General features: G+C 51.8%; 1 protein-coding gene across 5 annotated transcripts; it reads right to left on the bottom strand.

Annotated features, from left to right (window-relative positions):
• On the bottom strand, positions 1-21,165 carry RAPGEFL1 (Rap guanine nucleotide exchange factor like 1). 5 transcript variants are annotated; one of them, XM_027974586.2, is made up of 15 exons: positions 20,301-21,165; positions 17,393-17,471; positions 16,334-16,469; positions 16,010-16,107; positions 14,281-14,393; positions 13,900-14,067; positions 13,061-13,173; positions 12,838-12,960; positions 12,131-12,309; positions 11,873-11,963; positions 11,252-11,302; positions 10,818-10,905; positions 9,951-10,015; positions 9,570-9,624; positions 7,014-9,323 (listed from the first exon to the last, which is right to left on the bottom strand). In XM_027974586.2, the coding sequence occupies exons 1-15, from the start codon at positions 20,818-20,820 to the stop codon at positions 9,199-9,201; spliced, it is 2,004 nt and encodes a 667-aa protein (XP_027830387.1). In that variant the 5' UTR covers positions 20,821-21,165; the 3' UTR covers positions 7,014-9,198. The 5 variants fall into 5 exon arrangements, with proteins under 5 accessions (XP_042112655.1, XP_027830387.1, XP_014954251.2 ...); XM_015098765.3 differs by having other exon boundaries at positions 13,061-13,158; XM_027974583.2 differs by having other exon boundaries at positions 13,900-14,393.
• Between the last annotated feature and the right edge of the window lie 2,912 nt (positions 21,166-24,077).

Genomic DNA, 24,077 nt, shown 5'->3' with positions numbered 1-24,077 from the left:
TCTCATTAATATGTTTATATTGATTACAAGCTGAAATGACATTATTTTGGATAGTGAGTTAAATAAAATATTGCAATTAACTTACCTGTTTCTTCTTACTTCTTTAATGTGAGTACTAGAAGAATTTTAATTACCAACATGGCTCACATTATATTTGTATTGGACACTCCTCTCTAGACAGAACCAGTAGCTTAGACTCTACAGAGGGGATGAAGGTACAAGTAAACAAGAGTGTGGGGAAAACAATCAGACAATTCATGTATTTACAAGATATCTGTCTAGACTGAAAAGTCAATGTCATCTAGAAAAGAAGCTATTCTAGATTAAGAGGCTAATGAGATCTAACAGCCAGATGCAATGCATAGACCTTGATTACATCAGGATTTTTTTCCCTAAACTTTTTAAGAGATTTATTTTTATAAATTTTTATTTATTTATTTTTGGCTGTGCTGGGTCTTCGTTGCTGCCTGCAGGCTTTCACTAGTTGTGGTGAGCAGGGCTACTCTTCATTGCCGTGCATGGGCTTCTCATTGCAGTAGCTTCTCTTGTTGGGGAGCACAGACTCTAGGCACACAGGCTCAGCAGTTTCACCACAAGGACTCAGTAGTTGCAGCTTGCAGGCTTAGTTGCCTTGCAGCAAGCGGAATCTTCCCAGACCAGGGATCAAACGCGTGTCCCCTGCATTGGCGGGTGGACTCAACCACTGGACCACCAGGGAAGTCCCTTAAAGATATCTTTGAAACAACCTGGGAAAAAAATATAGACTGAATATTAGCTGATATCATGGAACTACTGTTGATTTTCTTAGGTGAGATAATGGTGTGGTGGACATGTAAGGCAATGTCCTTATTCTTAGAAGATTCTTACTAAGGCTTTTAGGAATGAAGTGATATTAACATTTTCAACTTACTTTCAAGTAGCTTGGCAAAAGAAAAAGCGTGTGTGTGTGCATGTGTGCATAGAGAACAAAAGCAAATTTAACAAAATGTTAATTATAGAGTCTAGAAAGTTCTAAGTATTCATTGGACTAATTGTTCAGCTTTTCTGTGTCTGAACTCTTTCTTGATGAAAAGTTGAAGAAACAAGACAAAATAAAATAGGAACGAATGGGGGGACTTTCCTGGTGGTTCATTGTTTAAGAATCCTCCTTGCATGCTTCCCTGGTGGCTCAGTGGTAAAGAATTTGCCTGCCAATGCAGGAGACACGGGTTCGATCCCTGGTCCAGGAAGATCCCACATGCCTCAGAGCAACTAAGCCCATGTGCCACAACTGTTGACCCTGTGCTCTAGAGCCTGGGAACTGCAACTCCTGAGCCCACGTGTTGTAACCACTGAAGCCCATGCTCCACGACAAGAGAAGCCACTGAAATGAGAAGCCCTCACACTGCAACCAGAGAAAAAGCCTGCACAGCAATGAAGACCTATCACAGCCACAAATAAAAATAAATAAAATAGAAATTATTTTAAAAAAGAATCCTCCTTGCAATACAGGGGACTCAGGTTCTATCTCTTGTCAGGGAACTAAGACCCGACATGCTTCGAGGCAACTGAAGTTGCACACCACAACTGAACCCATGCTCCACAACGAGAGAGGCTTCCTGTCGCAGTGAAAGATCCTCCATGATGCAACAAAGATCTCAGGTGCCACAAATAAGACCCAATGTAGCCAAATAAATTAAATAAGTAAATAAGTTTTTCTTTAATAATAAAAAAAAAGGAATGAATGGGACACGAGGAGGTAGAGACAATCTCTTCAGGAAGTCTGGCCTAGAACAAGAAACAAGAAGTGAAGGGGGAAAGTAGCTAGAATGGACATGTCAGCTCAAGGAAAGTGTTTATAAACATGGAGAGTTGAGGGACCTCCTTGGTGGTCCACTCTCCCAATGTAGGCGGCGGGGGTTCAGTCCCTGGTTATTGTTGTTCAGTCACTCAGTTGCGTCCCACTCTTTGCGACCCCATGGACTGCAGCACGCCAGGCTTCCCTGTCCTCCACCATCTTCTGCAGCTTGCTCAAACTCATGTCCATCGAATCGGCAACGCCATCCAACCATCTCCTCCTCTGTTGCCCCCTTCTCCTGCATTCAATCTTTCCTAGCATCAGGGTCTCTTCTAAAGAGTTGGCTCTTCGCGTCCGGTGGCCAAAGTATTGGAGTTTCAGCTTCAGCATCAGTCCTTCCGATGAATATTCAGGACTGATTTTCTTTAGGATTGACTGGTTGTTCTCCTTGCAGTACAGACTCTCAAGAGTCTTCTCCAACACCACAGTTCAAAAGCACCAATTCTTCAGCACTCAGCCTTCTTCACGGTCCAACTCGCACATCCATACATGACTACTGGAAAAACCATAGCTTTGACTATGCAGACTTTTGTTGGCAAAGGGACATTTCTGCTTGTTAATATGCTGTCTAGGTTTGTCATAGCTTTTCTTCCAAGGAGCCAGGGTCTTTTAATTTCATGGCTGCAGTCACCCTCTGCAGTGATCCTGGCACCCAAGAAAATAAAGTCTGTCACTGTTTCCATTGTTTCCCCTCTATTTGCCATGAAGTGATGGAACTGGATGCCATGATCTTAGTTTTCTGAATGTCGAGTTTTAAGTCAGCTTTTTCACTCTCCCCTTTCACTTTCATCAAGAAGCTCTTTAGTTCCTCTTCACTTTCTGCCATAAGGGTGGTGTCATCTGCATATCTGAGGATATTGATATTTCTCCTGGCAATCTTGATTCCAGATTGTGCTTCATCCAGCCCGGTATTTCCCATGATATACTCTGCATATAAGTTAAATAAGCTGGGTGGCAATATACAGCCTTGACATACTCCTTTCCCAGTTTTGAACCAGTCCGTTGTTCCACGTCTGATTCTAACTGTTGCTTCTGGACCTGTATACAGATTTCTCAGGAGAGGTCAGGTGGCCTGGTATTCCCATGTCTTTAAAATTTTTTTCACAGTTTGTTATGATCCACACAGTCAAAGGCTTTAGTGTAGTCAATGAAGCAGAAGTAGATGTTTTTCTGGAATTCTCTTGCTTTTCTATGATCCAGTGGATGTTGGCAATTTGATCTCTGGTTCCTCTGCCTTTTCTAAATCCAGCATGAACATCTGGAAGTTCTCGGTTCACATACTGCTGAAGCCTGGCTTGGAGAATTTTGAGCATTACTTTGCTAGCATGTGAAATGAGTGCCTGGTAGGGGAACTAAGATCTCACATGCCACATGGCGCAGCCAAATTTTAAAAAGGCGGGGGCGGCAAGAATTGAGAAGGTTTAAATGTGTAATGGAAAACACCCAGCAGAAAAGCAGAGAATGAAAGATTTGGGATATTCTAGTCAAATTTCTCATGCCTGGGAATAGTCCCCGTGATAGACTCAACTGTACCGGTCCCAGGCCTCTTCCATGATGAGACGTAATCTTGGTGGCGACACCTAGTGGATTCAAAAGGCACTGCTTAAATTCTTCAAACCCCAGATCCAGAGAGCACCTTATTATTAATACATTCGTCTGACTGCTTCAAATTATTTCCACCTTTTTACTCATTGCTAAGCCAATCTCTGGAGGTGCAGCATTACTAAGTAAGTTCACCCTCTCCCACACAGCCCACAGAGCCCCAGTGCCTCATCCCCGACTTCCCACATCCACACCTAGGCCATCCAAATCTGTGCCTGCTTCAAGTCCTGGATTATCTCTTTTAAGAAGTTTTATTGTCACCACCCTTAACCTGCAGACCATAAGTGAATCTCTCTGACTTATTTCCTAGAGCACTTATCATCTTGTGTCTTGTTCTCTTTCGACCCCTATTTCAAATAACCTTATTCATTCAGCAAATATGTATCGAGTGTCTTCTCGGTGCCAAGTACTGCTCTTGGTACTGAAGAGGACTATGACAGACTCCCGGAGCTAACATTCCTGGGGCAGGAAAGTCAAATGGATGAAGAAGTATAGATGATGTCAGGTAGCAATGAAAGCCTTGTAGAATATACAGGAGAATTGGGGGAGACAAAGTGGGGGGGTGGTCAGAGCATTCAGGAAAGACTCAGGGAAGAGCAAAGGTAAAGCCCCTGAGACAAGAATGTGTTTTAGGAATGATAAGGCAGTCAGTGTGGCTGGAGAGGGTGAGGGAGAGAAGAGAAAGAAAGTAAGGTCAGAGAGGGGAGATTTTTGTTTTTAATCTGTGTTATCGAATACAGAGGAGTGTTACAATCAGGATTGTTTTCATTGAAATATAACATGACAGTAAAGTGTATTAATATAAATCTCAATGAACACACACTCACACCGTAACCACATTCAGGTCAAGATATAGAATATTGTGTTTATGGCAGCACTATTTACAAAAGACGTGGAAGCAACCTAAAGGTCCAATAGATGAGTGGATAAAGAAGAGGTGTACATATCATATACACAGCGGGATATTAGTCATAGAAAAGAATGGAAAAAAAAACGCTATTTGTAGCAACATGGATGGACCTGAGATTATCATAGTAAAGTAAGCCAGCCAAAGACAAACATCACACGATATCACTTATATGTGGAATCTAAAACAAGTGATACAAACGAACTTATTTACGGGACAGAAATGGGCTCACAGACTCTTATGGTTACCAATGGGGAAGGGGGGGAAGAAAAATTAAGAGTTTTGGATTAACAGACACACATTACTATATATAAAATAGATAAACAAGTGTATACTGTATAGCACAAGGAACTATATTCAATAGCTTTCTATTTTTTTAATTTCAATTTTATGGCCACATCGTGCCGCGTGGGAGATCTTGGTTTCCTGTCCAGGATGGAACTTATGCCTCCTGCAATGGAAGGGTGGAATCCTAACCTCTGGACCACCAGGGAAGGCCCCTATATTCAATATCTTTAATAACCTATAAAGGAAGATAATAAAAGAAAATATGTGTGTATATGTGTGTTATATACATTTTTATATAAGACTGAATCATTGTTTTGCACCTGAAACACAACATTGTAAATAAACTGTACTTCAATTAAATAAAAAGATGTAGAACATTATTATCACCACAGAGGGTTTCTCCACACCACTTCAATACTCTCTCCCATCCCACGAGCAACCACTATTTTCACTTCACTCTCCATAATTTTGCCTGTTTTTAAACTTCTCTAAACAGAATTGTACAGTGTGTAGTCTATACATCTGGCTTTGTTTACTCAATGTTATATCTATGAGATTCATTTATACAGGTGAGTGAAAGTCGCTCAGTCGTGTCCGACTCTTTGCGACCCCGTGGACTATACAGTCCATGGAGTTCTCCAGGCTAGAATACTGGAGTAGGTAGCTGTTCCCTTCTCCAGGGGATCTTCCCAACCCAGGGATTGAACCCAGGTCTCCCGCATTGTGGGTGGATTCTTTATCAGCTGAGCCACAAGGGAAGCCCATGAGGGGAGTAGTCATTTGCTCCTTTCTTTTGCTATGTAATGTTCCATTATAAGAATATACAATCAATTTGTTCATTCACCTGTTGAAGGACACTTGGATTTTTTCCAGTTTTTTTATCATGAACAAAACTGCTATAATCATTGTTGTGCATATTCTTTGGTGGACACAGGCACTAAATTCTCTTGGGTATACATACACCCAGGAGTGGAAATGCTAGGTCACAGGTACAGAGTACATTTAATCTTAGTAGATATGACCAGACAATTTTCCAAACTGGGTTTACCAATTCACACTCCCACCAACAATTTATAAAAGTCCTAGTTTCTCTGTTTCCTCACTGATACTTGGTATCGCCACTTTCTTTAAGCTTCCATGTGTGTGCGCTAAGTTGCTTCGTTGTGGACTCTTAGCGATGACCCTATGGACTGTAGCCCGCCAGGCTCCTCTGTTCATGGAATTCTCCAGGTAAGAGTACTGGAGTGGGTTGCCATGCCCTCCTCCAGGGGATCTTCCTGACCCAGGGATCGGACCCACATCTCATTTGTCTCCTGCATTCACAGGCAGATTCTTTACCACTAGTGCAACCTGGGAAGCTCTTAAGTTTAGCCATACACTATCTGATTTAGGTTTGTAAAAAAAGTACCCTGGTTGCAGTATGAGGAACTAACTGGTGGGGTTAGAAGCGGGTTGGAGAGAAGCTGAGAGCCCAGGTAGGAGGCTAGCGCAAGCATCCAGGGAGGACATGAAAGTGGTTTGGACTGGTGGTAATGGAGAAGTGGACCGATCAGGATTTGGTTTTGGTTGTTTTGCTTTGTTTTTTGTTTTCGGCAAGGCATGTGGGATCTCAGTTGCCTGACCAGACACTGAAGCTATGTCCCCTGCATTGGAAGTGCAGAGTCTTAACCACTGGACCACGAGGGAAGTCCAGGATGTGTTCTGCAATTGAAGATGCCAGGCCAGGCAGATGAGATGAGTGAGGGATGAGGGAAAGGGGCATCATCAAGAGTAGAGCCCTAGATTCTTGCCTCAAAAACTTGGGTGGATGAGAAGACTACTTTCTGAGATGCAGGAGACTGAGGGAATAACTGATGCAGGAGGGAAGGTCAAGGGCTCACATGTGACTGAGTCCGCAACGTTTCCTGGAGGTCAGGCTCCCATTAGAGCCGAACACTAAGCTCTAGTTGCCCCACATCTTAGTATATCTTAGTATAACTGCGTGCAGAGTGCATGCATCTGGGTAGCAGCAGGGAATGTGCACGCTGTCTGCAATGGACAGATTTGGGTTAGGGGCCCTGTTCTGCCACCTCATTCACCCTGTAACTTGGACACTTTGCTGCGACTGTCCAGCTTCCATCCTCCACCTCACAGTGTTAGAATTAACCAAGATCGCATATCCATGGCACGCCTGGAACACAGAAGAGCTAAAACATTCATTCTTGCAAGTTCCAGGCACTAGGCGGCGTGGCTCCCGAATCTAGCAGCTTTTCCTCTCACCCACATTTTTCAAAGTCACTCCAGAACAGCCCAGCCCAGAGTCCTGATAGATGGATTCCCTCTCTCCCCTTTTGGCCCTTCCCCAGCCTCAAAGAAACAGAATGGAGAACAGCAGGAGGGTCGATTCATAGATTTTTATCGGCTTTGACTCCAGCAGGTTTCTGCAATGACAACTGAGCCTATACAGCACACACGGTTCACTCTGGTAGAACTGTGGGGCATGGGAAGGGGTCTGGGAGGCCTGTGGGAGGCAGCAGGGCAGGGGTCAAGGCCAGAGGTGGGCAGCAGCCGAGACTGGACCAGGGGGGCCCCAGGGTTTGGTGAGGACTATGAGCACTGGAGTGACAAGGCTGCTGAGAGGCATCAGGAGGAAAGGTGGCTGCAGGGACAGGAACGCACATCAGCAGTAGCAGGGAAGAGTGGACAGACACAGGTCACTGTCTCTAGGGATGGAGGGGGTGGGACACAGCGCCTGTGGACGTGGAGGGGTGGGGAGTCTATAGACATATTTTCGGGGTAGGAACAAGACAGACCGCAGTATAAAAGGGACTGTACAATGTAACCTATGATACACTGTTTACATATGATACAAGGCTCTTTCTCTCCTTGAGTTTTAAAAAATAAATTTACAATTCCCGAGCTTTTGGTAAAAAATATATACACTCTCAGAGCAGGAGCAGCAGCTGCTTTGGCTGGGGCTGCTGCTGCCTCTTCGGAAGGGAAAGAGGTGGTGCCATAAAGGAGGGTGAGGCTGCGCCAGGAAACCTCACCCCGTAGCTGCCGGGAGTCTTGCACCCTCAGCCCTGGAGGCCCCTGATGGGAGAGGGAGGGGAGACTGAGAGGTAACAAAGGCATCGCCAGGGCCCAGTTTTGCTTTTCCAGTCTCTGCCGTTCCCTGCCCCATGTCGGGGAGCGGGGGGCGGCTGCCTGCCCCAAGTACAGGGGTCCACCCCACCCAGCTCTGATGGGAAGGACCAAGGGGGGAGTCAAGACAGGGAGGAGGATGAGACCATGTGCTGGCATCCTTGCAGAAGAGCCAAAGGGAGATGATAACTCCCTTCTTAGCAGTGCTGCTGCTGCTAAGTCACTTCAGTCGTGTCCGACTCTGTGCGACCCCAGAGACGGCAGCCCACCAGGCTCCCCAGACCCTGGGATTCTCCAGGCAAGAACACTGGAGTGGGTTGCCATTTCCTTCTCCATGCGTGAAAGTGAACAGTGAAAGTGAAAGTGAAGTCGTGTCCAACTCTTAGCGACCCCATGGACTGCAGCCTACCAGGCTCCTCCACCCATGGGATTTCCCAGGCAAGAGTACTGGAGCGGGGTGCCTTCAGACACCCTAAAATCAGGAGGATGGGCAGAAATCAACCTTGAACTCCTGCTACCATGACTCACCCCACTGCAACGTGGAGGGAGGGTCCTGTAGGCAGCTTAGGCCTGTGTTTCCCTGAGCTTCTTTTACCCTCTCATCAGAGCCCACCCAGGGAACTTTAGGAGACCTGAGTGGGGGACCTGTAAGGGCTGATGGTAACCCTCCTGTCTGCTCCTGCTCCCTGCCCTCCAGAGCAGCTTCACCCACAAGCCTGGGTGTGCAGGGCAGCGGAGGAGCTGGGCAGGGAGTGGTGGGGGTAGGGAAAGCACCCCATACTGTTCTGGGAGCAGAGCAGACAAGGGTAGCACCAAACAGAAGGACCCCCTCCCCAGGACACACAGCACCTTCCCTCAAATGCCAGATGCAGCGCTACTCCTTCAAAGGGGCCACACGCGCATGTGCAAATACACACACACACACGCACGCACGCAGACAGACACAAGGGCAATATCACATCTGGCGGTGCATCTAGGGGTCCCAGCCCTCACCAAGAAGAAGTCAGGCAGATGCCAGGCAGAAGCCAGGCAGGTGGTGGAGAGGAAGGCTGCCAATCCCTCCCACAGCTCTGCTCTGTGAGATGAGATGGGGCGGGGGGTAGGCAAAGCCTTCCTGCCTGCTTGGGTAGAGGAGATGGGAAACTCCATCTCCGGAACAGACCTGGATGGGAGGGGCCCAGGAAGGAGCTCTCTGCCCACTGCTTCCCCTGGGAGGGCAGGAACTAGCGGAGGGTGGCTTGGGCTTGAAGGAGCACGGGGGAGAGGACTTCAGCAGGAAGAACAGGCTTATGAGTCCAGGGCTCAGTCCATTCAACTCCTTCCTGTGGGGCAGGAAGCAGCTCCAGAAGAAAGCTGTCAGGTGTGGGCAGGGAGTTGTGCAAAGTGCTTGAGTGCCAGGTGCCCAAGGACCCTGGTGAGGGGCCGACCAGAACCTCAGTTCTCACTGACTGTTGGCCTCCAGCTTGTAGGAGAGCTCGAAGAGGAGGTTCTGATTGTCGATGACCTGGAACTGGCGCACGTAGGCCTTGGTCTGCAGGTGATGTGGGGAGGCCTCCATATCAAGGCCTGGGGATGTGAGGACAGGGAGGCAGGCGGTCAGGGTGCCCTTCTTCCCCTGCACACAACCAGCCCGAGGGAAGGAAGGGTGTGGACTGGGGTGGTTGATGGGCAGGAGGGCCCCTGGGAAGGCCGGGAGAGAATGGAGAAATGAGATGTTTAAGGAAATAAACACTGGAGTGCGGGAGTCTCCCAGAAACCCTCCTGCTCTGTCAAATCTCCACCTGTAACGCCCTCAAAACCCCAAGTACTCACAAAGGGGCCGGCTCCGGTATTTGCGGACTGTCCTCACTTTTTCGGCCACTGAATGCTGGGAGATGACAAGAACTGAGTCCCGAAAAGGGCCCAGAAAGGTGCTCCCCTCCCAAGGCTCCCCTTCCTCCACTGGACCAAAGAAGGGGTGTGACAGGGGGCCAGGTTAGGGAGAGGCAGAGCTGCCCCTGCCCCAAGCTGCCTGTCAGTTTTGGCACCCATGGGCAGGTTGCCACAGTGATACCACCAGAGAGACAGTCAGGAGTCTGCCGGGCAAGCTGGGCACCATGTGGAAAGGTGCGGTCTTCAGGGGTGTGTGTGCCAAGAGCGGGGGAGGGTACCAGCCACCCCACTCATGGGACTGGGGTTGGCAAAGTCACTCACCAGCTTCTCAATGTTCACCAAGCCATCTACCAGGGTCTTACTTCCCTCGTGCAGGAAAGTCAGGTCTAGGGATGGGGAGAGAAGCAAAGGGGTAAGAGGGGGAGATCCACTTTTCCTGGAAGCGACCTGAGGAGACCTGTAAAAATGGTTCGCTGTTCACTTGACCCCAGAAAATCATGCAAATCAAGAGGTTCAAATCTTTGTATTCACTTTAACAACACTCGTGAAACTGCCGAGGCCACTAAGGGGACTGCATATCGAAAAAGTCACCCAGTATCTGGAGGATGTCACTTTACAGAACCAATGCATGCCATCCAGTCGTTACAGTGGTAGAGCTGGTAACCAAACAGACTCAGGGTTGGTGGTCCAAAGAATGCTGAATTTTTACTGCACATGCTCAAAAATGCAGAGAGTAATGCTGAACTTGAGGGCAGAGAGGCAGATTCCCTGCTCACTGAGCACACCCCAGTAACAAAGCCCCCAAGATGCTGGCAGGTCTTACAGAGCTCATGATCAGATCAACCCATACGTGAACCCTCCCTGCCACATGGAGATGATCCTTATTGAAAAAGAACAGACTGTTCCTGAACCAGAGAGGAGGCTGCACAGAAGAAAAAGACATCCCAGAAAAAAACTGAAGAAATACAAACTTATGGCTGGAGAATAGATCACACACACACAGATACAAATAAAAGTTTACAAAAAAGGGAGAGGAGGTCCAAAGGGCCCTTCCCCTTCCCCAAACCACATTCAACCTGGGGGCTTCTCTCTATGTGGCCACACACAGAGCTGAATTGAGAGGGGATTGAGGGCCTGAATGGGGCATGGAATGTGTGGAGAGGAACATAGCTTAGAAGCCACTCTCACCTTTGAGGATCAGAGGCACGAAAGGAATCACAGGAGGTTTCATCTTGGAGATCACTTCCCGGTAGCTTTTGTGGTTCCTGCAGGGGTCCTAGGGTTCCACAACAGAGGGAAAAAGTGACAAATAGGCCCAGTGTACCCTAAAGTTGTCCCCCTCCCCCGTCCCCCAGCCCCTTCCCTACAAATATCTCCAAACAGACAGGGGTGTGTTTGGGTATTTAAGTGGGGACTTCACTGCTGTATCCTCTTCTCTGGGGAAAACAAAACTACAACCCTCCCAGCTTCCCTCCCAGCGTGGTGGGCTGGAGGAGAGGGGTGGGGAGGGGGGCTCCCAGACACAGAAAACCTTGAAAGGGAAGCTGGAGGTGAAAGGTTTGCAGGCACTGAGTCTCTGGGGTGCCAGTCCAGCGGCAGATAAAAGAGCCAAAGCCACTCACCGTCAGGTTCTCGAATTTGCGGAACAAGTTCTTGAATTTCCCTGGCAGCTTCTGCAGGTTGAAGGAAGGAGATGTCAGATTCTGGAGCTCCTTGGGTTTCATAGGCCCGCCTGGCTAATCCCCAGGTGTTAGGGGGGGAAAGGGCCGGAGTGCCTGGCAGGGGGCTGGGAAGCCTATGGGGTGGGGAAGTAGACCCAGCCTTGGGCTAGGTCTGGGGCGCTGGCAGCGGCCCAGAGGAATGATCTCTTCTGGCGAAATGGAGACCACTGCTGATACCTGAGCCACGCACAAAGCCTCCCTGGGTGCGGGCTGAAATCCCAGAGCCCATTCTGCGACCTGGGCCGGGCTGCCTGCCCCCAACCCACCACCCCGCGGTCAGGCGCGGATTCGCCTTCACTGATGTGCACAGGTACCCGGCCCTTTAGCCCTGCCCGGTGCCCCGGAGCTGTAGTCGCCAGAAGAGGGCGCCTCCTTCCAGTCCTCACAAAAGCTCCCCAGAGGTGAGCAGCCGTCCCGGGAAAGATCTCTGGGGTGAGCCCAGGGATGTCAAGACTGTGTGTGGAGGCCAAGATCCCCGAGGTGGGTCGGCCCAGGGGGGAGGCGAGGAGGCGGTCACCTCACCTCCCAGGTGAGCCTCAGGCGGCTGACGGCGGCGTTGTCCAGCCCCATGACCACGGCGTAGAAGGACAGCAGATCCTGGTTCTGCTTGCAGCTGCGGGGGCGGGAGGCGGGGTCAGCGGGGGCGGGAGGCGGGGTCAGCGGGGGCGGGAGGCGGGGTCAGCGGGGGCGGGAGGCGGGGTCAGCGGGAGGGGAGGCGGGGTCAGTGAGGGGCGGGCGGGAGGCCAGGGATTCCCCCTCGCGGCCGGCCGGCGCACTCACATGGCCGCGATCTTGATGAACTTCTTGAGCAGCTGCGCGCGCTTGCCCGGGGCCTCGCAGAGCAGCACCTCGGTGGCCACCCAGTGGGTAACCTCGCTGCAGCGCTGCAGCAGCAGCTCGAGGTTGGCCGTCTCCCGGCGGCCGCGCTCCCCGTGGAACACGTAGTCCACGAACTCCAGCTGAAGCCGGGGCGGCGGAGGGGGCGCCATGGCGTGGGATGGAGGCGGGGGACGGGGAGATGACAGTGGGAGGCAGGGAGCCAGGACAGGCAGGAGGGCGGGGGCGGGAGGGGTGGAAAATAGAAAACGCGGGGACAGGACAGGATGCAACGAGGGGGAGGGGAAACAACCAACATTAATAATACTCTACGATCTACTGAAAGCTTACACGCTGCCAAGCGCTTAAACCATCTGATCAACCTTACTGTCGCTGCCTTTTCTTTAATAGTGAATATTTTACAAATACTAACTGTGGGTCAGGTTCTGTATAAGCGCCACTTGGATCCTGAACCACCCTGATGGAGGGCGGGGGATGGTCCTCTCTTTCTTCTTTTTTTCCCCAGATTCGGGGACAAAGGCTTAGAGAGGTTCCCGCGGCACACTGTCCCAGGGCATGCTGCAAGGACGCGGAGCGTCCTAAGCAGAACTTTCAGCCCAGAGTGCTGCCTCTCTGCAGGCCCCCAACCCAGCTGCAGCCTCAGTCCCCACCTCGTGCACACAGCGGAACAGCTCCCAGTGGAAGGCGGTAAGGTGGTTGGCCACGTCCTCAGGCTCCCCGCGATGGATCTCCGTGTCTCCAGGGGAGACCTGGATCTCCTCAGGAAGGGGCACCTGGTGGGGCAGGCAGGGGCACAGGGGCTGGGCTTGTGAATTTCTGCCCCAGCCCCTCTCAGCCTCTGCTACCAGCCAAGGCTTATGAAGGAGTTCTTACCAGGGCCTCAAAGCTGTCTCGGGTGCAAGCAAACAGGTGGCTGTTGATGCCCAGTGTGGTGAAGACACAGTCTTCAGTCGGCTGGAGAAGGACCTTCTCTGCAGGAGAATGAGCTGCTTTGCCTTAGCATCAACCCCTGCACCCTCGCATCCCCCAGCCACTGCCCCATCCCGACACTCCCAACCCTGCACAGATGTACTCTAGACTAACGGGACTTGTCATCACTGGCCTATGCTGTATTTAAACGACAGTTTTCAAAAAATGGATTGTCTTGCATTTACAACCTCCTTTTGACTCCCAACATTCTTTTTAGCTCTTCTCTTATTCTATCATCCCAGTAACACTGAGAAAACAAGATTTTTTTTTTCTGTCTTAGAGGAAAATAAGGCTATAACTACACTGCAGGGATTTTTGCCTTCCTACTGGGATTGGAGGCCCATCCTGTGTCTTTGGTCTCAAAAATGTAGCATCCGTAGATGCTTGAGGAGGTTAGAGGACCAGATCCCTAGGTGAATAAGAGGCAAGCACCCAGAGCAGCATCCAAGTGTCCTGGACCACTGTGTCCCCAACTTTAATGTGCATAGATATCACCTGGGGATCTTATTAAAACACATTCTGACTCTGCAGGTCTAGTGTGGGCCTGAGATACTTTTTAGCAAGCTCCCAGGCGATGCTCCTGTGGCTGGTCCTAGGGCCACACTTAGAGTAGCAGCCAGGGCCTAGAATTCAGCTGTTACTTCTGCCCCCGGGCCATTGGGCTTGTGAGTTTCTCTCCTTGTCCTACCACTCCCCCGCCCACGCCCCACCCCCTCACCAGCCCAGGTCTTTCTGACCCTCACCTCCTGAGGAGGCCACAGCAACCAGGATGAGGGAATCCTCACGCCCCGCAGGCTCCTCTGAGTACTGCAATTTCTCCGTCACAGAGCCCAGAATGTCCTGCACAGATGCTGAGAGGCGGCTGCGTATGGTCACGTAAGAGTGATCAGGCATGTAGACCCGGCAGAAGACTAGACAGAGACCGGAAGGTGGCTTTTCACCAGCGGGCAGAATGGCAGCATCAGCACAGCCCCCGCCTGAGCACCTCTGTTTCCCACCCCACTGCAATCTTAAATGGGTTGGCCTCTGAAAAAGATGTGAAAAGGACTGGTTCTGAGACAGAAGGAAACCCCATAGAGGGTGCCCGCGATCCAGAGACCCCTCAGAGCCCCCAGAACACTCACTCTCATCGGAACCCCGGAAAGCCACGCGGGTCTGCAGACAGGAGTCTATCCGACGGAAGTGGCGGAAGAGTGGCTTTACCTGCTTGCTGGGCGGCTGGCTCTCCTCCGGGATCCTGGTGTGGACACCACTGGGCATCAGAGAGCCCAGCCAGGCATCCTGCATGCCAGGCAGGCAGCATCAAGCAAGGATGTCAGAACCGGGTCAAGGATGCCCCAGCATCAGGTTCGGAGAGTGGTGAAGGAGGTCAGAAGACAGGACCACGGCCAGCAGAGGACAGCTGTCCGAATGACCGAATCAAACGCCACCTCCTCCTGAATTCTTCTCTGTCCACCCCACCCACCAGCAGAGGTCACCTTTTTGTCTCAATGGCTGTAGGACATTGGGCTAATATGTGTTTACCTTCGTGTTTTATCTCTTCTACAAGATTGAGAGCTGACTGAATTTTATTTTCAACCTCCAGGCCTAGCACGCTGCCTGGTACATGGCAGGTGTAGGTCATCAGCTGTTTGCTGAATTTTACTGACAAAAACTTCACAGTCTGGGAGGGAGACAGACTTGCATACAGCTACCTCTCACACCAGACAGGAGGTGTTAGATGATATAATAAGGGCACAAGAAGAGTTTTGTTGGTACAGGGAGGAGGGAGGCGGGGGGACAGCTACCGACAAAAGATGCTTTAACTGAGAAGATGGCATTTGACCTGGACCTTGAAGGACAACAGGAAGAGAAGGGGGTGGGAGGAGGGCACTCTGGGGTGGACCATATAAGTGATAGCAGGAAGTTGAGAACACACAGGTGTTCATGGAATTGGTGGGTGTATAGGGAGTGTCATGAGTAAGGGGGGATGTGGGAGATGTGAAAGGAAGGATCAGCAGAAGGCAGACAGAGAGAGGGGCTAGGATGTTGGGGGGGGCGTGGATATTTTGGGAACAGAAGCACAAGGTTGTCAAGTTTGAGAGATCTCTCTGGCATCAGCATAAGACACAAAACCACAAGCTAAAGCCCTGGATCAGAGGCTGTGGCTATAATCCAGGTGAGAGATACTGAAGCCTAAATGAGGGTTATGACAGTGGGATGGAGAAACTGAAAGGGCTGAAAAGATGGACGGATGGACACAGTGGTGTCTTGAAGTCAGCTCACAATGGCTCGTGAAGGCAGACTGTTAAATTTTGCCAACTGCTTTTAAACACAGCCATTAAAAAATTAATTATAATAGATAATTGTATATAAACATGTATATATTTTATAAACTTATAGCCAAATTATTATAATACAAAAAATGTCATTTCCTAACTGTTTCACCACATTCTCTGTGCTCTTCAGGCTATTTGCGTCTGTTGGATTTGTATGGTAAAGGTACTACACAATGACCTGCTGCTGCACATCTCTTCCCAACTTCACATTCAGTGACATCATGCTGGGAGCTTGAAATTAACCATGGTGAGCGAATTTACACCATGGGAATCAGCAAAAGTTACAAGTCAGGGCTCTTTTTCCTGGAGTGCTGGTTGTTCAATATTTATCAGTATACCACTGGATGGACAAATAAGTGGATGGGAGAATGGACCCCCAAAATGACTGGAAACAATGCTTTGTGCTCCTCTCCAGTAAGAGAAAGGGACTGAAATCAAGGCATCTTGGAGTCCAAAGGCCAGAGGCACCCAGCCCTCTAATTGAGGAACAAGGGGGACTTTTTTCCTGGCCCCTCCCCGAGCCCATTCCCCTCACTTTAGCTCCACTGTTTCCACAAGCTGGTGCAGCCTCAGTGTGTCCTCTCGGAGGTCCTGGTAAAGAGACTCATCCTTCATAATCAGCAGGTACAGGTCCTGCAGAGACAAGGAGAAAGAAGGTGAGGGCAGAGGTCTCATCCCAGCATCACTCTCTGCAAAGGCAGGGCAGGGCCTCCATGCCTTCAAGCACAGAAGAATCCTGTAAGCTAGGACTTGCTGGCCTCTTTTCTTCCAGGTACCCAGCTTGAGAAGTATGGTTCCTTCAAAAGGGCCCCTTCCAGAGCAAACAGCCTGGTCACCCACCTTCTCATCCCAGGCCCACCTTGATGATGCGGCCAGCCCCCTCTTCCTCCTGCAGCAGCCCCTGGTAGGTGTCCAAGAAGTGAAGGAGCATGGCTAGACAGGCCTGCTTCCGGCCCAGCCCCTCAGGGCCTTCCATGCCTCCTGCCCAAACAAAGCTGACCCCTAAGTTAAGAAAAAGCCCTGGCAGGCAGACTTGAGGACACTGGTAAGGGGTATGGAAGGCAAGGCTTTGCAATGGGAGCCAAGGCCAGCCCTAAAAATTCTCTAGGTTTGGGGCCAGAGAGAAAGGGGCTCTGAAGTTCCCTGGAACCAGGACCCCTCATGCCCCAGCCCACGTTTTTGTCAGAGTAGGTAGGGATGGCACCCACTTGACCACATGCAGCTCTTGCCTATTTGAATTTCACTTGAAGAAATTCACTAGAAGCTACTCCGCCTGGACCCACCCAACCCCTGATCAGCCCACAGCCCAGAGCTCACAGTAGGCTGATAAAGGCTGATGGTGCTAACCACAAACCTGACCATCTCTCTGTGTAAGGCCTGGTGTTTCAAAGAGAACCTATGATATTCTATTCACTGGCCTGCCATTTACAATTAGGTCCTAGAATAACTTGGTGAGAGGCCCTATGAATAGCCCAGTCAGTGACTTGTCTCTAGTGACCCTATGAAAGCACAGCCATGACCTGATGTTTTCATCAGACCCTGTAATAACTCGCTGGGCAACCGGATGTTTAGAGCAATAATTCAGTGGGGAGACAGGCGCTCTTAATAGAATAATAACACCTTACATCCATACAGGGCTCTGCAGTCTCCAAGCACTCCTACCTCTACTGCCAGAATGGTCTCCACAGCAGCCCCAGGGGCAGGTACTGTTTAGCCCTGTTTTACAGAAGGGGAAACTGAGGCCCCAGGAAGTCAGGTGATCTTTCCGAGGTCACACAGTTGGTGAGTGAAGAACCTGGGATTGAAACCCAGGTGCGTTTTCTTGGGAAGAGCTTAGCCCCTCACATCCCATGGCATGTGGGATGCAGGGAGTGGCTCCCTCTTGACCTCCCCTTTTGCAAGCTTCACAAAAGGATATTACTGGTGCAGCTCCTGCAGAAATTTCTCCGTGGGAAGGAAGAGCGAATGAGTGAGGACGATGTCATCCAGCAGGGTATCTGTAAGAGCAGTCGCCACCACTGATGTCAGGAGGGCACTTCCAGGACCTGGTTGGACGCTCACCACGCCCCCTCTCTTGCCTCAAGGGCAAATTCTCTTTAGCTGGGCTGGAGCCTCAGCCACTTGCCCAGTCATGCTCTGCACATGCCCCACCATACATAGACACACACACACACACACACACACACACACACACACACACACACACGTGAAGGTTCTGGGCAGCCGCTGCGGGGGTGGGGTTGGCAGCTGCCGAGGCAACTGGAGGGAAGGAGGGGGCGCCCTCCGATGGCCACGCCCACTTCTCTCTAGTGTGCGTGGGTAGCGGGTCACTTAATACGCCAAGCTTGAGATCTGTCCGGGAAGGGGGGTGGGGAAGAGAGGTAGTCCCTATAAGTGTCTCTAGGCAAAGAGAACTTCTAAGCACAGAGGTAGGGTCAGCGGCAGCGTTTGTGTGTGTGTGTGTGTGTGTGTCCCTCCTCCCCTCCCCACTCCCTACCTAAGAGTTTTGAGTTCCAACTAGGCAGGTGAGAACCAGCCCCATTAAAAGGGAGAGGGACGACTGCCATCGCTTTGATCCCAAAGCCTTTAAATAGAAAGCTTATGTCCTCCAGCTGCCCAGGGATGGAAGAGTTAATGATGCAAGGGTGGAGGGGAGTGGCTCCTCACACCACCCTTTCCCCCTCCACACCCCCATCTGGGCCTGGCTCAGCCAGTCAGCCAGGTACAAGGTCGCCCTGACTTGCAGCCAGCCCTGGGGTGGGGCAGGGCAGCCTGGCACACACAGACAGGCAGGGCACGGGGAGGGAGCCAGGTGTCCTCATCAGAACAGGTTAGGGCCAGGTCCCCAGGTACTGCCCCAAGGCTTCTGATGGCCCTTGGGTCACCATCCCCTGGCCTCCAATTCTAGCCATGAAAGTGGAGCGGGTGAATCAACATGAGATCCTCAACTTCAATGATTTCATTTCACAAATGAGAAACCAAGGCCCAGAGCTGAGAGGAACTTGCCTGGAGCTGGAGTAAGAACCCTGACTCCTGCGTTTCTGTTCTTTTCTCACTGTGCTTGAGGCAAGCAGAGTGTCAGAGTGAAGTACAGTGGGCAGTGGGGGGCTGCTTTGGCTTGTTTGGGGTAGCTTGTGCAAGTCTCCCCCGCCCACACACCCTGGGAGGGAACTGAGATTGCTTAAGAATATTGGTTATATTGGAGAATATCAGAGTGGCAAGTTAAGCTTGATTCTCATCTATTCTGGGACTGCTTTGGGGTTCCCCCAAACCAGTTACTCTGGAGATCCAGCCTGCCAGTCCAGGTAATACAGTGACAGTCAGTTCAAGAGTCCTTCCTCAGGGGGCACTGAGCAGCATCTGTGGCACCAGGCCCTGGCAAAAGGGGAAAGACAGTTTCTCCCTTTTTCTCTCTGCCCAGTCTTTAAAGTGAGTCAGAGAGCCACCGCAGCCCTGATCCTCAGCCCCAGGGATGGGGACGAGGACTAGGGATGTCCCCAATCCTTCCCTCTACTCTTTATCTCACAGGAAAGATAAACAGAGCAAAGGAAGAAGACCATGGGGCAGAGTGGGGGAAATGGTGCCATAGGGGCTACAGTTTGGTGTCTGTCTCTTCCTAGGCAGGCTCTGGTCCAATGCACAGCCTCCCCAGGGAATGTGTCATAGAGACACAGTGTGTGTAGTGTAGGCGGGAAGTTATGGTTAAGAGAGCTGTGTGTGTCTGATATTTTTCTAATTAAATCCAAAAGGTGTCAGCTCCCCAGGGCAACTGCAACCTGAGCCAAAGAGAGTACTTGGGTCTTGAGAAAAATCTAGGGGAGTGGAGCCCCATTCCGCACACCTGGGTTAGGGCTACCTGCAAAGGTCTGGGAGCAATGCATGAAACCCCCATCTGCAAGCCCTCAGCCTGGACTCCCAATCCTCAGACCCCACTGGGTGTTAGTGAAATGCTGACAATTAGTCCTGAAGACCCTTGGTCTTTTACTTCAGCCGCTTACCACCAATCTGGGGCCTCAGTTTCCTCAAAATGTCCTTAGCAGGGGTGCTGGTGGGGAGTGGCAAAATAGCTTCATCATTTAGGGAATAAGCCTCTCAGGGTGTGGTTATTTTTAAAGAGGCCCTGTGCTGAGGCCTGCCGCCGGAAGGGCGGGAGCTGGAGAGGTTCAGACCCCCCTGTACGCTGCAGGGCCTGAGGTCTGCCCAGCCACCAGACACCTTCTGAATCCGCCCCCAACTAGAATACCTCTCTCCACACGCGTCCCCCCCTACCCCCAAGCTGCTAGGGACAATGCATCCCTTTGCCAGAGCCTAAAGGCAGCTTGGGCCGCTGTGTGCCTGTCTGGCGCTGCCCCGCCAAGTGGGCCAGCCCTCTGCTCTGGGCCTTCTAAAGAGAACCCGGGACTCCTAGAAGGTCTTTTGGGGCTTGGCCACCTCTAGAGGGCTGCACTGACTGGTCTGGGCAGCTTCCATCTTAGTGTGTCAAGCTCTAATTCTCAGCCACAGAAGGAGGTAGTCAACACTGGGGACCCATAGGGTCTGGATGAAATGTCCAGGGGAGAGGAAGGGAGGCTCAATGAGGAAAAGGGGTTCAGCTTCTTCTCCAGGCGTGGGTGAGGCTGCTACACAGAGGAAGGTGGCACTGTCACTTCTCTGCTGCAGAAAGCTCTGTCCCTCCCATAGACCCCTACCCCACTTCAACCGACCACTCAACCCCACACCAAGGCTCCCGCACGGCGCCACCCTCACCGTCCAAGGGCAAGCAAGAGGACCCGGGTGGGGGAGGGGCAAACCCTACTCCGGGATGGATGAGCCAGCCCACTCCTTACCTGAAGCGGCGCTGTCCCTGGTGGCCCCTCCGGCCAGCCGCTCCAGAACCCAGTTCAGAAGATGCTCCGGCCGCTCGGGGGCGCCCAGAGGGGCCCAGGGTGGAGGAGTTAGAGGCTCGCCGGGGGACAGCTCGTCTGAGGAGTACGAGGAAGGGGAACGCAGGGGTCCCCCTCCCCCGAGCGGCCCGGGCCCCGGGACCTCCTCCAGCTGCAGCCAACAGGGCCCTCCGCTGCCGAGCTCTTCCGCGACCCCCGCCGGCTCTCCTCCGTCCTCCTCTGGGGGCGGCTCCAGCCCCGGCTCGGCGGGGGGCTCCCGGAGGAAAGCTGGGAGCAGCAGGCGAGACACGCTCTGACGCCGCTGCAGCGGCCGCGGTCCCCCGGCTGGACCGCCGCCCCCGCCAGGTCCCCCACCCCCTCCAGGCCCGCCGCAGCTCCCCGGACCCCCGCCGGGACCTCCCGCCACCGTTCGCCCCGCCAGCTGCGACGTCTGCTTCTTCAGAAATTTCTCCAGCGGCTTCATAACCCCCCCCCCGCCCCTCTCCTCAGGGCCGCCGGGGGACCCAGGTGTCCCAGGCACGGGCGGGGGGGGCAGGGACACGATGCTCAGAGCCGGAGGGGCAGAGCTGAGGGCCGTGCCAGGCTCCGGACTGGGGCCAGAGGTGCCCGAGGCTCGCTGGCCGGAGTCCAGTGGCCAGTGGCCGGGGGAGGTACCAGAGGGAAGGAGTGCCGGCTCTCAGTGGCCCCCCATGCCGGCTGCAGCGCACGCGGCCCAAAGGGTGGGCAGGCTGCGGGGCCGGTGCCCAAAGGATCTGCGCTCCTGGGCCGGGCTGCGGCGACAGAGGCAGCGGGCGGAGCGCAAGGCTGTGAGGACGCGGCGGCGGCGGCGGCGGCTGCGCTCCTGGCCGGGGGGAAGGTGGCAGAACTGAGACCGCGCCCCCTTCTCCAGTCCCCGCCCAGTCCCCGCCCCTACCCTTCATGGGCCCGCCCACCTGGGCCACGCGAGGCTTGAACTTGGGGCGCTGGGGCTGACGGTGAGGGAAAACAGTAAGGGGCTGAATGGGATTGGGTTCGGAGTAGACGCAGACATTAATGGCAAGGGTGAGGGAGTCATTTACCAGTGGAGAGGGAGCTTCCTGGCTCGAGGCTTACGAGGACTCTTAGTATCACTGCAAAAAATCAGGCTGCACACCTTGATGGACCTGCCTGTATTCAAGTGAGGGAGGCCTACAAAAATTGCTGACTGGGTGTCCATAACTCTCGATCTCGATTGTGCCCTCTGTTGCCCTACTCAGTGGAGTATGTGGTCTTTATCTTCTTTCTGTAAAAAGGGCTGGGGAGGCCTCGAGTGAAATGGCATTGGAATGGGGGCGGGGGGCGGGGGGGGGGGGGGCACCAACCATCTGCCCTTTCTGGTAGGGCACAATAGATGGTGAGGGCCTGGCCTGTGAGAGGCAGGTACTGGCAGGCAGGTAGAAGCCAAGCAGAGAGTAGCAGGTTGTGGCAAGTCTAATTAGGGTGAGGAGAAGAGATGGTAGGCAGAGGGAGAGCGAGACCAGGAGCACAAGGGCACCTTCACCTGCTGGCAGCAGGAGGAAGCAGAGCCCTGGAGATGGGTGACAAGCTGTAGAACTGCCAACCAACACCATCAGGCATAGAGAGACCCTCCAGAGGTGACATAGCCATGGAGTGGGGAAAGCGGTACCGAATATGCACTCCAGATGATCCTTATTTCTGATGCCTATGCTCAAAGCATTCTGTCGCTAAGGATAGACTGTCCCAGGTAGAGGCGGGTGTGGAGACACGCTGAGGGTAATCACGTCAAGGGTAAAGTAACAAGGTGGGGCAGTGGCACCAGGCAACATGTGGGTTGAGGCTCCTTGGACAATGCCCCACCTCTGTTTACTGTGCATGGGCCAGGCAGAGAAGGAATGCGAAAGCCTGGAGTGGTGGCAGAACTGAACAGGGTGTGTACTACACGTGTCACCATGTGTGCTTATCTGGTCCGATGTGTACAAGAACATGTGTTCACAGAATTAAAGCTTTGCACACCCATCTGTTTGTGGATTTGCAAAAAGGAACAGTAAAAAAGGAGAGAACACAATTTTGGCTGACAAGCTAGAATAGAGATCCAAGTATCATTTTCCTGATACTCTCTTCACTGGATACCCTGATGTCCCTGGGGTCAAGAGGGGAAGCTGGCTGGAGTGGCTTGGAACTCCCCAGGCATTTCATGAACTGAGTAAGAAGAGAGGAGGGCTCCACTCCCAGCACATGCCACAGTTACCAGATTAAGCTGGTTGCCTTGGTAACGTCCTCTCTGGGCAGGATTTGGGATTGTCATTTAGGAAGGGGGAAGAATTGGGGAGTGTGGAGCGTGTTGGGGCTGCAAATACAAGGGTCAAAGAGATTCCTGGAAATTGGAATTGGGGATCAGGACCCCAGCACCCTCCAACTACTCAAGGACATCAGGCATAGACTAAGTTCAAGATCTTGAATCAGAGAGGAAAACCAGCATCAAGTTATGGTGCTCCTGGAACAGCACTGGTTCTCGCCCCAGTTGCACGTTGTAATCCAGGGAACTTTTCAAAAATAATGTTGCCCCGGCCACACCTCAAATTAATTAAATCAGATTGCTGAGGTAGGGCCAGGGTTTATGGTATTTTTTTTTTTTTTAAAGGATCCTCAAGTGATTTGTGTAGCCAGGATTGAGAATTACTGCCCTAGAGGGACAACCCAACCTAAGTGGGCTACTGATGCTGGGAGACAACTTTGGAATTTTAAGTCCTTTGTTGTTCTGATAAGGCCCACGTGCTGACCTCATGGAGAAGATAGTTGTCAAGGCATCTACACTCTATGATGGAAGAAACAGAGAAAGAGGGCGGTGTGATTAACACCTGTGAGGAGAATGGGGCCAAAAAGTTTAAGCACCCAGTCCATGGACTTCTGGAAGGGGATAGAGCAGGACTACCTAAGGCTGATCTGTCTGCCCCTAACAGTTGCCTTCTTTCTGCCCACTGAGAGGCAGGCTGGGAGGGCAGAGAACCTGGGGGCTTTGCTGAGCTTGAGTTTCTTCTTGCTGAGCTGGTTACCAGGGCAACAGAGAGAGCAATGGGATCTAACTGCAGGACTGGAGAATCAAGAGGCAGGGGTGAGGGGGAAGTATCTAAACAAGCTTATTCCTCCTGCCAGCGACCCACCTCCAAGGCTGGCTGGCATTCTTTGTATGACCCCATGAGATCAGGCCCATAGTTACCCATCACTCTGCATAGGAGAAGGGAAGTTAACTGACATGACTCAAAGAGAAATCTGGGGTGAGGGTCAGAAGAGTACATGGTTCTCTGGCTGTGGCAGCAGCAGCAATGGGCATAGGAGGGAGTCCCAACTGTCATTTGAAGATATACCACAAAGATCTGTGGGACTCAAGGACAGCTGCTGCCAGCTCCACACTGAACTCAATTGCTGCCCTACACCAGGGACAGCCTTTGTAGTAAACTTCCACACCACCCAGGATCTGGAGGAGGAAGCAAGTCAACTCAAAGCTAGCTACCCAGTGGCCTAGCTAACTGGCAGCATAAGCCACAGCTGGTCTTTCGATCTCTTTTTTTCCTTTAGCCAGACTTTGAATATATGCAACTATTAATTATTCTATACATAAATTTTAATTTCTTACAAAATTCTGTATTCCATATTGCTAGGTCACTTCACTCTTCATTTTATGCCACATTTCCATCAAGATTTCCCCAAATCACAATCTGCCGGATTGTGTGTTGTTCTAAG

Source organism: Ovis aries, chromosome 11, assembly GCF_016772045.2.
Source record: "Ovis aries strain OAR_USU_Benz2616 breed Rambouillet chromosome 11, ARS-UI_Ramb_v3.0, whole genome shotgun sequence".
In the NCBI taxonomy this organism is placed as follows: Eukaryota; Metazoa; Chordata; class Mammalia; order Artiodactyla; family Bovidae; genus Ovis; species Ovis aries.
Note: the sequence above shows the minus strand (reverse complement) of the source record. Positions and strands in the feature narration are given on the sequence as shown.